Raw genomic sequence first — 17,454 nt, 5'->3', positions numbered from 1 at the left:
AAGTACTTCACGAATTTTACTTTACCTAATTTAACCGAAGTGTAAGTCATATTAAAATGGTTATATGACTATTTTATATGTCCACATGTTAATATTTTATATGAAAATTGATTAATGGGTAGTGAAAATATGAATTGAATTCTAATTACAAAGTGAATGGCTTAAGTGTATTAAAATAGTAATAAAATAGACTAAATTGTAAAGTGTACAAAAGTAGACATATGAACTAAAATATTGATAGATAGGGTTTGAACGAAGTGTGATGTAATAGTGAATAAATTAAAAGTGATATTATAGTGGCGTTATATAGTATAGTGAATTTTATTGTTAATAAGGACTAAATTGTAAAAAATGTAAAGTTTGAATTACCTTTGATTATTGGGAGAATGTAATGAATTTAATGTGCTAAATGGCCATGAAGACAAGATATGAACTAGTAGGGTATAGATGGCATGCCATTAGGAAATTTTTATGTGCGTTAGTGATCGTTGCACTTCTGTGCAATCTAGTGATATCGCACTTCAGAGCATTTCATTAACTTTACACTTTAGTGTAAGATAGTGTATGCATGTTTGTGCTAATGATTCAGTGTTCATTCTGCATATCCTACGTGTTCTATTGAGTTTACAATTGGGCTAAAAATTTAAATGGTAAGTGGACTTATTAGTGAAATTGGTAAGTGGCTTATAATATGTTAGTTTGAGATTTCACTATGGTTACTTTCTATTTAATTTCATTTTATATTATTAATCCTGTTTTATATGTTAACATTGGTTAATTTCAATGGTAAATTTAAATCTCGATGTACTTACTAACTTTTATAAGCTTAACATGTTATTTTTCAACGTATAGATAGAAGATCAACTTGAAGCTCTAGAGTGAAGATACAATCTCAACTCATCGCATCACATCTCAAAGCTTGGAAGAGAGTATGATCTTGACCTTTTGGCATTAGATTATGACATGTACATAAGTCAAAACAAAGTATATGTATAAGATTACTATTGAAAGTACTTCTTGAATCTTGAATATTTTGTTAGCCCTAAGAACTTAGTCAAGCTTTGATGGAGACATATGTTGAATTACATGATATTTTGATGGTGTTTTATGTTTCATAAGGTTTAGAAGTCTTATGGAATGATTGATGATAGTTTAGAATTAGTTTTAGATATTTTAAACATGCTTTGGAAAATCTATCCTTAGTATTGTGACATTCACTAGCCAATGTTGCAACGTTGGACAAATTTTGGTCTTAGTGTTGTGAATTTGGATGCCATTGGAGTATTATGCCTTCAGTGTCGCGATGCTTGTTTCTAATGTCGTGACCTTGACCCTGTTTACCTTGTTTTGACTTGAAAAGATCCTAAATTGTATCAGTTTGCAACCAAAATTTAAAGGAAGCCTAAAAATGACTTGAATAGCTTCAAATGGGTTCAAATATGTTAAAATGAAGTTTTGAAATTGATGTTCAAGTTAAGTAATCTTAGTGTCCATATCCCTTGCTCGTGATATATCGATTCAATCTGGGTGAGGGGTATTACAGTTAGTGTAACATTTTGGAATAAATAAAAAATACTCACTTGGTGTTAATGTAACTGAAAAAAGGAATATTGTAATGAATCTAAATTTAAGAAAATAATTTTAATAGTGTTAACAATTAAAATGAACTAAATTTCAATTTTACAAAATAATTTTAATAGTGTTAACAATTAAAATGAACTAAATTTCAATTTTACAAAATGTACAAGGACTTATCGCATATTTAAAAGGTTAAAATATGTCCATAATCCTTGTAATTTTCAAAATTAAGAACTTAGTCCTTGTACTTGTATTTTAGGAATTTAGTCCCTCTTTTTAAAATTTCAAAATTTAGGTCCAACTATTAATTTTTTTGTTAAGTGTAGGTTAATTACAATATCTTTTTTAATTACATGGTCACGAGTGAGTAGTTTTTAATTTCAAAATGTCACAACAAATTTAACTAAAAAAATTAATAGTGTTAACTATTGAAACTGAATTTTAAAATTTCAAAAGTAGAGAGACTATATTTCTAGAAATAGAAGTATAATAACTAAATTCTTAATTTTTGAAAAGTACAGGGACTATAAGCACATTTTATCCCTTAAAAAATATGCGAGGGAGTAGAGGTGATCATGGGCCGAGCCCAAAAAAATTTTCGGCCAGCATTCTAAGACCGGGCCTGGCCTGGCCCAAAATATGGGCCTGAAATTTTGTCCAGGCCCAGCCTGAGAAAAAATTCCTAAGCCCAACCCGGTCCGACCCGTCCCGTTTTTTTAGTAAACACCAAAATTGTATAAAAAACCTACAAAATATAATCAACCAACTAAAATATCTATACATTAACCAATAACATATTTAATTTTATAACAAAATATAAATTGTAAGCTAAAATAAATTTTCAACAATTAGAAAGGAAGTGTCCTAAAAAGCAACCGAAGAAACATCATCCTCATCGTCCTTTTTGCAACAATTTATTATATTCAGAAATGTATTTTAAAAATAAAAAATAAAAAAAAGTATTTTAAAAATACTTTAAAATAAAAAATAAAAAATATTTATTATATATATTTATTATATAAATACTAAATGTCTAATGGGAAATGAGAAATGTAATTTAAAAATAAAAAATAAATATTTATTATATATTTGGGCCTGGCCTGGCTCGGACAAAAAAATTTTTACCTAAGGCCCGGTCTATTTTCTAAACGGGTCTCATTTTTTGTCCAAATCTATATTTTAGACTTATATTTTTACATGAATTCTCCCATATTTTAAGTGGGTCGTCGGGCCGGGCTGGATCACTCAATCCATAATCACCTTTTCGAGGGAGTTAAGGGCTATGATTAGATTGAAAATGTAAGAATATCTCTTAACTCGTGAGAGGGTTAGCATATCAATGATAGCTTAATTATATAAAAGAAATATAAAAAATATTTAAGTATGAAATTGGGTGGTGGGGGGTGCACGGGTCTAGAGAGACTGGCAACGAGGAAAATGGGACGAGAGACAAGGAAAAGCCAACGAAAAAGCTTGGGTTCGAAGCTTTATAAGAGGGTCCTCCTCCCCTCTCCCCAAGAAAACTCACTGTTTTTTAGTATAATATATACAATTATTCCCACTTTTTTAATATTTTAAATCAAAGAAATTATCACTATATTATTACATACAAAAGTACTTTCTTTTAGCAAGAATGTCAGGTTGAGGTTAGTGGTCACACGACAACTGTTTATAGTTTATAGTCTCCCTCCCGCTCTCTCTCTCTGTGTCTTCTATTTTCTCTGGTTAAATTACTACTGGCCTTATGATATTCTAATATCTCTTCTTTGTCTTTACACACACACACTGTGACTGTCGCTTCTTGGTGTTGCACTCCTTTTTTAGTTTTCTCTATTACTACTCCCTCATTTTGCTGAACCAAAGTCAGTTCATTGACTATGGAATCTTTTCTTTTTGGATAATTTAGTCTGTATAATCGCTGGTTTCTATTTGTCTTCTTCCTCATCTAAAGAATTCTTATATATGGTTCTGTGACTTTTTCTGTGCTTCTCCTCACTTCCCTTTTGGCTTTGTCTTGTTGGGTGGTGAAAAAAGTTTTTTTCTTTTCGGTGATTTTCTGATACAAGTTCCAAAAACAAAAAAATCTCTTGATTTGAGGTGAGTTTTGTTTATTCTGGGTTATGGCAGTTTGCTGTGATCTTGAAGCAGATATCAATGGAGAGGAGACTTTCCTACTAGACAAGGTAATTATGTTCTTATAAAGTTCTTTCTTTTATGGTAAAAAGGAACACCTTTTCTTTTAGGGTTTCTAGCTTTCTCTTCAAAATGCCAAAAAAAAAAAGTTGTTATTATGAACATATAGTGTTTGAGATTTTGCATAGGTTATAGGCATGCTTTTGTTTTGTGTGTCCAAGATTTTGGCACTGTGAGAAATGTGGAATTTATTGTCACATTCTCTTGTAAATTTTACTCTCTAGAATTTTTCATTCTAAACATTTAATTCCCTACCTACACTGCAAAGATGTGGGTCACAAGTTCATTTAGCTCTTGTTCTTCTTTCTAGAGAATCACCATGTTCTCTCCATTTTAGTCCAAAAGTGTGTAGGGCTTTCTGTTCTCTTTTCTTTCACCTTGCCCCCCTCCCCCTTTTCATTTATTGCTGTTGTTAGGGTGCTTTAATGTTTCATGTCTCAAATTTTGTTTTTATTCACCAGTTTTTGAGTTGAACTTAAGGATTGCTTCCATTGGCATTCATTACTGTTCATTTCCCTTCATTACTGGGATGATTAGTTCACATCTTTGCAATTTATTACCCCATCACTTAATTTATTACTTAAATAATGACCTCTCAGCTCTCTTCCTTTACTTAATTTATTACTTAAATAATGACCTCTCAGCTCTCTTCCTTTTTTTATGTTCTCTTGGTTTAGCCCTGCAAGATTCTTACAGGAAAGTGATTGGGGGACTGTTTTTACAATAATTCTCTAATTTGTCCTGTTTTGTGTTCCATCCTCTCACTTTTCTCTGCAATTCTCATTCCTTGGACAAAAGACATTCTAGATTTTAACCCTGCTAGAGTATTTAAGTTTTGGTTAATTATTTGTTTTGTCATCTAATATTCTTGTCTGGTTATTGGCAGAAAATTATATGTTCATTCTCAGGCAGGTTAAGCAAATTGTTTGGTAAATCCACAGGTGCCAACAGAAATAAAGTGATATTTAATGACTTTCCTGGAGGAGCTGAGAATTTTGAGCTTATATCAAGGTTTTGTTATAACAAAGGAGAAATTGATATAAATCCTTCAAACATTTCCTTGTTATATTCTGCTGCTGAATTCATGGAGATGAGCAAATCTGTGTCAGGAAACTGTAATCTGTTAGAAAAAACCAAGAAATGCATTGAAGAACTCGGGTACTGGACTTGGCCTGATCTTTTGGTTGCTTTGAAGCATTGCCAGGAAATGCAGCAGGTTGCAACTTCTTCAGGTATTCTTGAAAAATGCTTGGATTCAATTGTTGGGAGGTTGGCTATCACTGGTGAAGTGAGTCCTTGTGCGTCTACTTCGTCTCCGGATAGCTCGGGGTTACGGCTTTCCTGCGATACTAGAAGTACCGAGAGTTTGAAGAACAGCTTCTCTCGAGCAAATTGGTGGTTCGAAGACCTTTCTGTTCTGAGTCCCAATTTGGTTGAAATGCTGGTAAAATCTATGGTCTCTCGTAAGTACAATCAAGTGATCATCAGTCGGTTCCTCTTGTATTACCAGAAGTCAAAGTTCTTCACCGCTTCATCTGATGAGAAACGCCAAGTTCTAGAGATCGTGATCGATGGGCTTTACACTCTTGATCCGAGTTGCATTTCATGCAAGAGTTTGTTCGGGGTTCTTCGTGTGGTGCTGAATTTGAACATAAGCAAAAGTAGCAGGAACAAGTTGGAGTGTATGATAGGTTCTCAAATGGATCAAGCAACATTAGACAACCTGCTCATCCCATCTCCATATGGAACAAGTTGTTTATATGATGTGAACCTTGTTCTTAGATTTCTGAAAGCATTTCTACGTGAAGGAGGCTGGCGATTATCACCAACACGAATGAAGAAGGTTGCTAGCTTGATGGATCTGTATATTGCAGAAGTAGCTCCGGATCCTTTTTTAAGATTTTCGAAGTTTCTAGCATTGGTGGTGGCCTTGCCGGATTCTGCTAGGGACTGTTGGGATGAATTATACCACGCAATCCACGTTTATCTGGAGGTAGTACTTTGATCTTTTTCATACAAGTTACTCCACTATCATATCTGATGCATTTGCACTAAACATGGTTTTAATAGGTGCATGCAGGGTTGTCAGAAGAAGAAAAACTGAAGATCTGTTGCGCACTGAACTATGAGAAGCTCTCTTCGGATGCTTGCGTACACCTTTCCCAGAATGCGAAATTTCCTTCAAAAAGCTCGGTAGAAGCTCTTTTTTCCCAGCAATTGAAGCTTAAGAACTTATTGCAGGGCACTAAGAACAGTAAATCCGACATGGATTCCCCTTGTAAACTCAATGAAGCCCGAGCCAAGGCAAAGAAAGGTGAAGGCAGTGAACAAATTGTTCTTTATTCAGGGAGATTAGACATATCGGGCGACAACGAGAACCTCAGAGCTCATTTACAAGGGATGCAATGGAGGGTGATTGAACTGGAGAAACTCTGCAAGAAAATGCAGGCCCAGATGGCCAAACTCATGAAATCCAAAACACCAACAACTCATAGCACTGCAAGATCCTTGCCCAGGCTTTGTTCATGAAACAAAACTTGCATAATGTTTGTATCACTTAAAATTATTTCCTTGTGCATGTATAGCATTGAGGTATGATTACAGTTCTTTTTTTCTTTCTTTTCTGCATATATTAAGATATGTCATTGGAGAATGAGATCTTGGTTTGTACAGCTATTGAAAAAGAGAAAAAACTTGTTATATGTTTGGTATGTCTCCAAGGTTGGGTCTTTTTCCACAGTCACTCTCACACACTGTGGCAAATCGTAATGCAAGCTGGCAAATAGGCCATAATCTTTTCCAACACCCAATGTGAGCATCTTCATCAACAAGACAACAACTACATTAGTAGGAGAAGAGCTCGAGTTTATGGGACCCGACTGTAAATTTTAGTAAACTTGAAGTGATGCATGTCTTTTTAAAACATTATTGGCAATGAATTTGTGTTTGTCGAGAATGAGTCAACTAATGGTGCCAAAAAAAATTTAACATCTCTCCTTAGATTCCGAGAAAGGTAAGTTTTAACAGTTGACTTTGATGAGGGTGGAACATGCAATGTGACAGTACATGCATGCACCTCCTCTCGTCTCAAAACAACAAAGATTAAGAAAAGAGTTAGGATAAAAATAGATTCAACATTAAAATTTTAATACATAGCAAAAGCCACATGATCCACTCAAACAATGAACCGACAAAAGGGCGTGAAGATGCCAATGCCGTGTAATTTAGATAAAAGTAGCCGCTCGCTCTCACTCTTCTTGGTAGATCATCTGCAGGTTGAATCGGCAGTCAATGCACTATTAAAACCACGTATTCGATGTGGGACTAAGCCGAACAACAACACCTAGAGGCATCTTCAACACAAGTGACCGACACTGCCTTGAAGTTTAATTAGTCGCAAAATATATAGAAAAGATTGAGGACCTGCATTTAATACTTAGGTCAAAGTATGTCTCTCTGGAAGAAAATGAGTTGTAATTAGAACCAAGAAAATATGAAGCAGAGAAGGGATTATTTTGCTTAAACGCCACTCTTCTTCCAACTTTCGATGCCATTTCATTTTAGACAGTAAATAAAATCTTCAGAGAGGACACTTGCTTGTTGTGTGTGTACATACCAGTTTATCAACGTAGTTCATTGGATTACTTGTCACGCTAAAGTCGGAAAAGACATTTATTGGAAGCAACAAAGCTTAGATCATAACTTAATTAAGTTCTTAAATGAGTAGATTTTGTTAAGTCATTATATAAATAAAGCTTTCCTTTAGGTGTTTCTTGATTATAATTAAGTTGAAGGGGTCTCGTTTGTGAAAAAGGTAAAATATACTAAAAACTCCTTAAATTACCACTCTTTGTCTAAAGTAGCCCTTATATAATTCTTGTAATTAAATAAATCTCTAATTTATGATTTTAGCCATAAAAGTCATGTTAGAAGTGAAAATATTTTGAATTTTAGGCTCTTATTTTAATTTTTTGTAGATGTACATTTTAACATTAATATAGAATTTAAAAGAATAATTAAAGTTTTCAAAAGATTAAGTTTGTACTTTAAAAAATTAAATATTTTTATTTAATTAACTATTCTCATCAAATTCACGCCAACTTTAAATGCAAATTAGTTTAAAATATTTTTCTTTTAATATTAAAAATCAAAGCCGGGTAAAAAAATGTTTTGGACCTAATTAACTATAGTTAATCTTTTCTATAATAGCCCCATTTGTTCGCTTATATTTTACATATTATAGAGGTGACTGTTAGACACCTATAATAATATGTTACTATAGAGAGATAATTGTTGTAAGCTTACCATAGATTTTATATCGTGAATTTTCATCAAATAAAGAACGTGAGAATTATGTTCAAAAAAGAAAGAAAGTGAGCGTCAAATTAACAAAATTATTTTATGGGCTAAATCTATTTTGTTAGCTATACCCAATTATTTTATGGGCACCATTCACTTGCTTGTTTCTATATGTTGAGAACTTGAGAAGCACACTTGGAACTTTATTTAAGGATCTTCTTTGTTAGAACATAAATCGACACTTTTAGCTTGGGAAGATTGTTGTCGGTTTGTTGAGAGAAGGGGCCTTGGATTGCGGAATTTAGATGATTAGAATAAAGTTTTTCTCCTCAAACTTGACTACCAATTGTTGACTAATACAGAGGCGTTTTGGGTTCGCATTCTGCAAAAAAAGTATAGGATGATGGATGGGGTTCTACCGTCGTTTATTACACGGACCAATTGTTCTTTTGTTTGCAGGTCCTTGTCGAAGGTTTGGCCTGAGGTTCTAAATAATGTCATATGGACTATTGATGATGGTAGAATGATTAATTTTTGGAATGACATTTGGCTAAGATTGCATAGATCACTTAGAGATTTCTAAATTGGTACAGGACAGCCAGTCGATACGTTACGTGTTTGTGATGTTGTAGACAATGCAGGAGATTGGGATTGGGTGCGATTGAGGAGATGGCTCCCTCATTGGATTTTGACTTATATTGCAACGATGATTATTTCGTCGTCATTAAGTGTGCTAGATCAATTTATTTGGAAGTGGAAGGCAAGTGATAAGTTTTCATCCAAGGAAACATTTAAGAATTTGTACCAAGTTGATTCTACTGACTCGTCTATTCAATGGAATCTAGTTTGGAAGGCCAAGACGCCCCAACGAGTAAGGGTTTTTCTGTGGCTCCTTTGGCAAAATAGGATCCTGACTAATGGGGAAATATTGAGAATACATATTACTACTAATAGCCATTGTCTACGATGTGGATGTGGGGTTGAGACGAGTCTCCGTGCGGTAAGGGATTGCTCCTTTCCACGTGCAGTTTGGATGACGTTAGTACCACGTCAGAGCTAAGTAATTTTCTTTTCTCTTTCTCTTGAGGATTGGCTGAAATGGAATTTAGAAAATGTAACTACTTGCTTTGATGATGGGATCCTTTGGAACTCTTTCTTCTTTATTATTTTTTGGGTACTTTGGAAGAATCAGAATTTGTTTGTTTTCTCGGATGGTCACAGTTGTGTGCAAGAACTTGTGGATAAAGGCACAAGTTGGATGTGGAGTGTTTTATCTTCGAGACTCGAGCCGCCTTTTTCTCATCCAAGGGCAATAGCTTCACACTGGTCACGTCTTGAGGAGGGTTACATTAAACTTAATATTGATGGTGCAGTATTCTCGCTAAGGAATTTTGTCTTTATTGGAGGTGTTATTAGAGATGGTAATGAGGACTGCAATGTGGTTTTACAATGACAATTGGAGAGGGTACTATATTTCAGGTGGAAGGAAGGGAAATGCTTGAAGGGTTTTGTTTGGCATCGGATAAAAGGTTCCGAAAGTTGGAGTTGGAGTGTGACAATGGCTTGTTGGTTGAAACCATTATTGCTGGAGGTGCCGTGGATAGGAGGATAACGACACTGAGGTTGTTACATAGTATGCTTATTCGTCCTTGGGAAGTTTGTGTGAGACATATTCCTCGGGCCCAGAATACAGTGGCAGAGCAATTGATAAAATTTGTAAGTCCGAAGTTGATGAGATTTAATTTGATGGAGGATCCCCGGCTGTCGATTAGGGAGCTGCTTATGGTGGAGTCCAATCTGTTTGGTTTGAATTAGAGTACACTTTTGTCTTGCTATTGTTGTTTTTTTATTTACTAAAAAAATAATTTCATAAAATACAAAAATAACACGTTGATCGCACTTAAAAAGAAAACTAATACTGACTAGAACTAAATAAGTTGTTTGTAATAGTTTCTACTACCTTTATTTACAAAAAAATAAAAATAGGGAGTATTCTTCAAGTCAAATAATTGAATTCCAATCTTCCTTTCTTATAAAAGAAAACTTCACAAAGTTGGTGCCATTGTAAAAAAACAATTGTTGTTCTATTCAATTCTTATTTTATATTTATTTCATGTTTTATTTTTATCCTAATTATATAAATTATTTGTAAATGTTTATATTTTAATAATTTAAATTATATAAATAAATTCCATTATATTTTTTTATGTTATTTCTTGTTTAGATTATATATTAATTAGTTTTACGTTTGTGTAAACTTTACTTATATTAAACTATTGTAAGTTTATATTTTAATCACTCAACTTTAAAAAATTACAAAATGATTGTTAAACTATTCAAAAGTTTTTATTTAAGTTATTGGAATGTCAAAATTGCTACTGAATGGCCTTTATTGTTTGCCCCGCCTGCACCATTTGAAAGCTCTCATTCCTCTTCTTTTTTACAATTTAGTTTTTTTTCATGAAATAGCTTTGAATGTCACGAATTTATGAACCAAAATCCAAATAGTTTTCTGCTTCGATCTCTCACATAACCATCATATCCATTTGGATCTAAAGCATGTTTTACTTGTCGATGGGTAGTGATCCACTGTGCCAATCGTAGAATTGTCACTTGGAGCCCGTTAGCTAGATTAAAAAAAATTTAACAGCTCAGTGACTTAAATAAACATTTTTGAATAATTCAGTGGCCATTTTGTGACTTTTTGAAGTTGAATGATCAAATGTAAGCTTACTAATAACTTAGTGACATTGGGTGAAGTTTGCCCTGGATTATATCTAGACTTGTTCACGGGCAAGGCTATTCATCCGAAATTTGGAAGGGTTTGGGTAAAAATATTAGGCTTGAAAAATAGGCTTGGGCAAAAAAATTAGGCTTGTTTAAAATACGGGTCGGGCTTGGACTTGAACATTTAAGACTTAAGCTTGGTCTGGCATAACCCGTTTTTAATTTTATAAAACTTTATATTATGTTATTTTTATATATTATATAATTTATAACACATTAAAAAAATAAACCTATACTAAATATATATTATTACTCTAATGTAAACATTAAAATAGTATTAAGATGTCTATATAAAAAATTTCAATAAATAAAAAATATTAAAATAAAATAATATAAATATTTTTTAAAAAAAATTAAAAAATAATATACGCAGATCTAAAATGAGATTAAGTTAATTTTTTTACAAATATTAACAAACTTTGAGTAAAATTTTTAATTTCATATTTTAGGTCACATCGAAATAAATGTAAAATATATTAATATTATATTTAGACCGAGCCCAACCTCATCCGACCCGGGATCACGTCTAATTGAATTGGAGTTTGGAAGTCAAATTTTGAGGACTGCAACTGGTGAAGAAACCACCGTTTTGGGCCTAACAAGGCTCAAACAGTGTTAGGATCTGGGAATTGTAATCCCCGAACTCTCGTAAACCCTTTTTGCTTCTTTTCCTCCTCCTCCTGGTTTTTTCTTCTCAGTTCTCCCACCGCCGCGGCCGTCGATTTTCGCCGGATCTGATCCATATCCAGTGTCGGATTCCGTGTCGAAACCGATACGGCACCCCTAACTGCCGATTCCGTGTAACGGAGAGGTAAACTCTTGTTTTTATTTAGAAACTTGTTACATTTTAACTGCATCTTCATTGGGTTTTCATTTTAATATTTATAATCTCTGTATTCTCAAACTCTTGAATGTTGTGGAAAACGTATGGCAGATGGCGGAGCTGGCAGTTGACAAACATGTTAAGTACATCTTAGCTGTTGAAAAGGTAGTTCATCTAACTTTTGTTTTTCATTTACAATTTCAAGTTCATTTCTATCCCAGTTTTTATTTTTTGTTTATGTGAAGTTTATGATTTTGAGGTTGTTTACTGGTAGAACAAGGATAGTTTTGAATCGGTGGTGATGGACCATCTTAGAATGAATGGTGCATATTGGGGATTAACAGCCCTAGACCTTCTGGGGAAACTTGATTCTGTTAATGTAGATGAAGTTATTTCATGGATCCTGAAGTGCCAACACGAATCTGGTATCTCCTAAAGCTCATGTGTCAGTGTAAATAAAAAACAATTTATATTTAAGTTAATTGGATCATAAATCATAATAGGAAAGGAGGTTGATGGTACTTTCTCATACAGGTGGTTTTTCTGGCAATATTGGGCATGATCCGCATATACTGTATACGCTTAGTGCTGTACAAGTGCTTGCCCTATTCAACAAGCTAGATGTTCTTGACATTGATAAGGTTGCAACTTGTATCCTGTCATGTGTTCTTTTGATGAAATTATTTGCTCATCGTTGGGGAGTTTATGTTATTTTGTTATAATTATATTCTCTTCACTGGAGAGTTCTATTATTATGTTATGATTATCTATTTTTCAGAATTGTTTTAAAATGATTTGCATAACTTTGATTTATGCTGTTCCTAATTTTGTTGACTGGTTAAGGTTGGCTTTATGAGAGTATAGTGTCTTAATGTACTTCTTGTTTTGCTCAAGTCTCTAAGTTAGATATTACTGGGTTGCAAAATGAAGATGGATCCTTTTCAGGCGACATGTGGGGTGAGGTGGATACGCGGTATATGTTCTTCCGCAGTTATATTTGTTTTATATCTTTGTCTAATTTATTTTCTGGTTTATTACTTTTAGATGTAAATCGTCTTTTTACCAAATTGGTTTGATTGGTTTAGGTTCTCTTATATTGCCATCTGTTGCCTTTCAATATTATGTTGTCTGGATAAAATCAATGTTGAGAAGGCTGTTAGCTATATTCTGAGTTGCAAAAACCTAGATGGTGGCTTTGGATGCACACCTGGTGGGGAGTCTCATGCAGGGCAAAGTATGTTAATCTCGTTGATCATTTGGACGTGTACATTTTTACTTACATACTCATAATGAAGATTGCTTATTTTTTATGGTTTTAGGTTTATTTACCAATGAGCTTAAGATACAGCACTCTTAACAACAATGATAATCTTTGTTGAAAATGTGTTGATATTATTTATGCATAATGACTGTAGTTTTCTGTTGTGTGGGAGCTCTTGCTCTTACGGGATCTCTGCATTATGTTGATAAGGACCTTCTCGGGTGGTGGTTATGTGAGCGGCAAGTCAAATCTGGAGGTCTTAATGGCCGCCCTGAGAAACTCCCTGATGTGGGTACTTCATTGAAGTTTAAACAGAATCTTTATCCTTAGTTGCCTCTTCTCACCGTGATGTTGCCGAATCATTTTTAGGTTTGTTACTCATGGTGGGTTCTATCTAGCTTGATCATGATTGACAGAGTTCACTGGATAGACAAGGAAAAGCTTGTTAAGTTCATCTTGGACTGTCAGGATGTGGAAAATGGTGGAATTTCAGATAGACCTGATGATGCTGTTGATGTCTACCATACATATTTCGGAGTTGCTGGTATCTACTGCCATTCTTCCCATTCGTTGGCCATTGTTTTATTTATTTGTTTTCATGAATTTAACATGCGTAATTCCGTTTATGATGCGCGCTATTGTTGTAGGACTCTCACTTCTCAATTATCCAGGACTGAAAGCCATTGATCCAGCTTATGCATTACCTGTCGATGTCGTAAATAGAATTTTCTTTAGTGGATAATTGGTATTTCCTTTCGTCCCTCTCAGCAGTTCCATGTCTTTTCGACATTTCTCCTGTTAAATGGCAAAATGTATTGAACTTTGTACTGTGAGAATCCATGCCCATGGTCATTACATTTTCTTCTGTGACTGATTGCATAATTTTCACTGTCAAACTTACTGATTCTTGACACTGTAATAACAACTATTTTATCAGTAATGTATAGGTGGATGTACTACTGTCTTTCGAACCCCGGTGTTTGGCCATTGGTCGAGGGTGTTCATCTCATACCCACTATCGTGGGTTTGAATCACAAGAGTTGCTTGTTAGTTGTGTGTGGTAGTAATCTGCTCCTGCTAGGGGTGAGTTGTACCAAAATATTTCAATTACATATAATGGATCAATATACACCGATATAGATTGGCATTAGTCAAAATGGATCGAAATGCATCAGAATTGTTTAGTAACCAATATGGTATTAATGATGTAGCTCAACTTAATCTGGAGAAAGAATCATCCGTGTGTTAATGTAGTTAAATACTAAATTCAACATATAAAGCTATTTGAGGCGAATGTTACATGTAGGGGCAAAGGGGTTCGGTTAATAATTGAGGTGAATTTCTAGTAAATGAACTCGATAAATCTCAAAGTTATACATCAACTATGGTTTTATATGTAATTGTTTACATGAATTTTGATTTGATCTAATTATTAACATCAACTATGGTTTAATATGCAATTTTTTACATGAATTTTGATTTTATCTAATTATTGATATAATATCATTTTATGTTTATATATTGCATATATAAATAATTATATTTATCCAATATAAAAGTAAATCGGTTTATTTATTTCTTTAAATGTGTATGATTAAATCAAAATTAAAGTTTCAAGCATATATTTGAACCACAATTAAAGTTTCATATGTATAATTGTACCAAAATAAAATTCATATACGTTCATGCATAATTTTGAGATTTTTCCTTTAAATTATAAAGTCATAAACTGTTAATCAAATCAAATTTCATTATTAATGAATTAAGCTAAGTAAAATTATTTGCAATTAATTTTAGTTAATATTTTTACTAAAACATTAAAACATACTAAAATCAAACTTTAATTATGGTGAAAGCAGTAATAAATTTAAAATATAAAAATATAAACATACTAGAGGTTTAAAACAAGTATCCAAATAAACAAATTATTCACATCTAACAAATAAAATTACATTAAAAAGTGGAGTCTTATTAAAATTTCTTAGAATGATGTGACCCACTGCCCTTTCTTCCTTCTCTACCACTTTGTTTCTTTCCATTGGAGTTTTCCGCTCCCACGTGTATTGGAACATGTTAATGCAATGATACAATTATTATAGCTGTTTCAAGGATGGACACAAGAGAGGAGTCGCGTTCATGTCAATTTTTACCTTTTTTATGCAATTATCTGATACTTAGATGGGGTTTTTCTCCAATGAGCTGCCCTCACTCTACTCCCACACACCAATATAATTAATATATATTCGAGTAATTTTAACTAGAATCAATTTAAGATAAAATATAATTATACTAAAAATTAAAATATATCTAAATAAGGTTCGTATATTATTTACACATGATGAATTCAAGCTTATTACAAGATCTTTCGTTGACATTATAATACAAAAAGAAGAAGTTATTTTTGTTTAATTTGATTACAAGTATTAAATTTTGATATAAACTTAAAATGCTTTAATTTTAACATTTTCTATAATGTTTATAAAAATATAATGTTAGCAATATTTTCATTAGTAATATTTATTTAATATAAAGTATTATTTTAATTATTTTTAATATTTTCAAATTTAATTTACTTGTTATTTTTAATACCCATTTCTTATTACTATATTATTAATAAAATACGAACAATGCATATCAATATGAATAATGTTGTACTAATAAATTAAATTGATCTAAGTATTTAAAACTAATAATTCATGAATGTTAATTTCAAAAATTTTACTTAAAACAAGAAAGATGGAGTACCTTTTAAAAATATTATATTTAGAAAAGTATAGTGGCTTAGATTATTTAGGAAATTATGGTTGGTTTTTGGAAAATTTACAAAATAATATTAAAATAATAATTTATTATACAAATAATATATACCCATTTTTTACCCAAACAAATGTTTTCAATAGTAAAGAAATTTGGGTTTCCCAATGCCCGTTGGTGCCTTAGAAAACCCCCAAAAAATTCATATTAAAAAAAGTAAAAGTCTTAAAATTATAATTTTAAAAAATAAAAAATTTATGCAAAATAAAAATTCTTTAAAACTCAAAAAATTTAAAAAGATTCTTTAAAAGTATAAAAAGTTTTAAAATTTAATATTATCTAAATCAAACCAGATCAATTGGACCAGAAACTGGTGGGGCGTTAGACCGATGAGAGGTAAAAACAAGTCAGTATTGCATCAGTGGGCACACCATTTTTCTGCTGGAATTGGTATGTACCAGTACCGATCTGTTTCGGTGTACCATTTTAAAATTATCGATTTTTAAAAAATATTAAATATATAAAATGAATTAGATTAATCAATTTAAAATATAAAAATATTAGTTGATTATATAAAATACTTATCAATAAACTTCACAAATAAAATTTTACCATTTAACAAATCTAAAATAAACAAGTAAAAAACATCTCACATTAAACAACAAAATTATCTACAACATTATTTTTAAAAATCTACAATAATATCATCCCATACTATTATATAAAATGGAAGTTTAATAAAATATACATAAAAAGTTGTGTTCGTGAAACATTTCGAAATTGTCTTTTTCTTCTCTTATGTTTGTTTGTTATATAAATTATTTATTTTTTATTTATTAATTTTGTATTTTAAATTTCAAAGTTGCTCGTTTTCCTTGGTTAAAGTTTAAATTTTAAATTTCATTAATAATTTTTTTTGAAGTTGGTAAAAAATAATTTCATCTATTTTTGAACATTATTCATGCATCGACCAATGTGTAAGTTTCTCTCGGTGCAACTGAAATTAACTAGAACAAGCTAGTGCAACTGGTATGGACTAGAATTTACACTGGTGCAAAAAAGAGAAGTGATCATTCTGGTTTATTACTAGAACAATGCGAATTGTCCAGTGCAATTGAAATCGATGTGAAACCAACTATATTGGGTAAAAAGTTGATTGAACTGCCAATTTCTGGTCCAATTAGTGTAACTTCCCCAACCTGGCCTAGATGTTAAGCCCGAATTCGGAAGATTACATTAGCCACCGAAATGGCCTAGCAAAATTATCGGAGCTTTAAAAGCAATTCCTTTTAGAACATTTATGGTACTTTTTAAAGAAAACTTAGCGGGTCTCAATAAGATTATAACTTAGTTTCAAAACTAGTTGTTTATAATGATTAATTTCTAAAAAGTAGTTGTCAATTTAAATGTTTTTCAAAACCTATTTACATAATAATGCAATGGAAAAGTGATACTCAACATAGTTCTAATGAAAACCAAATTTTATGCATAAATAAATAAAATCCATATTTCAACAACCTAAAATCAAATTGAATGACATGCATGTTATAAAAACCCAAATTCTAAGTTCCATGCCAGAATTCAAAATAAAACAATACATTCCCTGTATAACAATAATATCAAATAATAAACCTAAGATACTTTATTAAAAACAAATCTGAGTCGAGACCCTCCAAATGTCGTGTTCACTTCCTAACCTGGTGGGTTATTTGTAGAGATGGAAATAAAAGGAGAGTGAGTTATGAAGCTCAGTGTAAGT

General features: G+C 32.2%; 3 protein-coding genes across 6 annotated transcripts; all 3 read left to right on the top strand.

Annotated features, from left to right (window-relative positions):
- Nucleotides 1–3,011: 3,011 nt before the first annotated feature.
- On the top strand, nucleotides 3,012–6,576 carry LOC105794941 (BTB/POZ domain-containing protein At3g22104). Of its 2 annotated transcripts, none has more exons than XM_012624343.2 (3): nucleotides 3,012–3,761; nucleotides 4,658–5,764; nucleotides 5,842–6,576. In XM_012624343.2, exons 1-3 carry the CDS (start codon nucleotides 3,699–3,701, stop codon nucleotides 6,298–6,300), a joined length of 1,629 nt encoding a protein of 542 aa, XP_012479797.1. In that variant the 5' UTR covers nucleotides 3,012–3,698; the 3' UTR covers nucleotides 6,301–6,576. The 2 variants fall into 2 exon arrangements, with proteins under 2 accessions (XP_012479797.1, XP_052484548.1); XM_052628588.1 differs by having other exon boundaries at nucleotides 3,015–3,761; nucleotides 4,713–5,764.
- A 1,897-nt stretch (nucleotides 6,577–8,473) lies between these two features.
- On the top strand, nucleotides 8,474–9,885 carry LOC105795995 (uncharacterized). The gene is made up of 4 exons (XM_012625645.1): nucleotides 8,474–8,588; nucleotides 8,664–9,070; nucleotides 9,257–9,442; nucleotides 9,550–9,885. The coding sequence occupies exons 1-4, from the start codon at nucleotides 8,474–8,476 to the stop codon at nucleotides 9,883–9,885; spliced, it is 1,044 nt and encodes a 347-aa protein (XP_012481099.1).
- A 1,511-nt stretch (nucleotides 9,886–11,396) lies between these two features.
- On the top strand, nucleotides 11,397–13,912 carry LOC105794940 (geranylgeranyl transferase type-2 subunit beta 1). 3 transcript variants are annotated; one of them, XM_052628586.1, is made up of 9 exons: nucleotides 11,397–11,668; nucleotides 11,792–11,845; nucleotides 11,955–12,105; nucleotides 12,215–12,321; nucleotides 12,583–12,653; nucleotides 12,766–12,914; nucleotides 13,096–13,229; nucleotides 13,311–13,485; nucleotides 13,589–13,912. In XM_052628586.1, the coding sequence occupies exons 2-9, from the start codon at nucleotides 11,792–11,794 to the stop codon at nucleotides 13,681–13,683; spliced, it is 936 nt and encodes a 311-aa protein (XP_052484546.1). In that variant the 5' UTR covers nucleotides 11,397–11,668; the 3' UTR covers nucleotides 13,684–13,912. The 3 variants fall into 3 exon arrangements, with proteins under 3 accessions (XP_052484546.1, XP_012479793.1, XP_052484547.1); XM_012624339.2 differs by having other exon boundaries at nucleotides 11,399–11,668; nucleotides 12,215–12,331; nucleotides 12,587–12,653; XM_052628587.1 differs by having other exon boundaries at nucleotides 11,399–11,668; nucleotides 11,940–12,105; nucleotides 12,215–12,331; nucleotides 12,587–12,653.
- The last annotated feature ends 3,542 nt before the right edge of the window (nucleotides 13,913–17,454 follow it).

This window comes from Gossypium raimondii, chromosome 3 (genome assembly GCF_025698545.1).
Source record: "Gossypium raimondii isolate GPD5lz chromosome 3, ASM2569854v1, whole genome shotgun sequence".
Classification (NCBI taxonomy): Eukaryota; Viridiplantae; Streptophyta; class Magnoliopsida; order Malvales; family Malvaceae; genus Gossypium; species Gossypium raimondii.
This window is presented reverse-complemented; position numbering and strand designations above follow the sequence as displayed.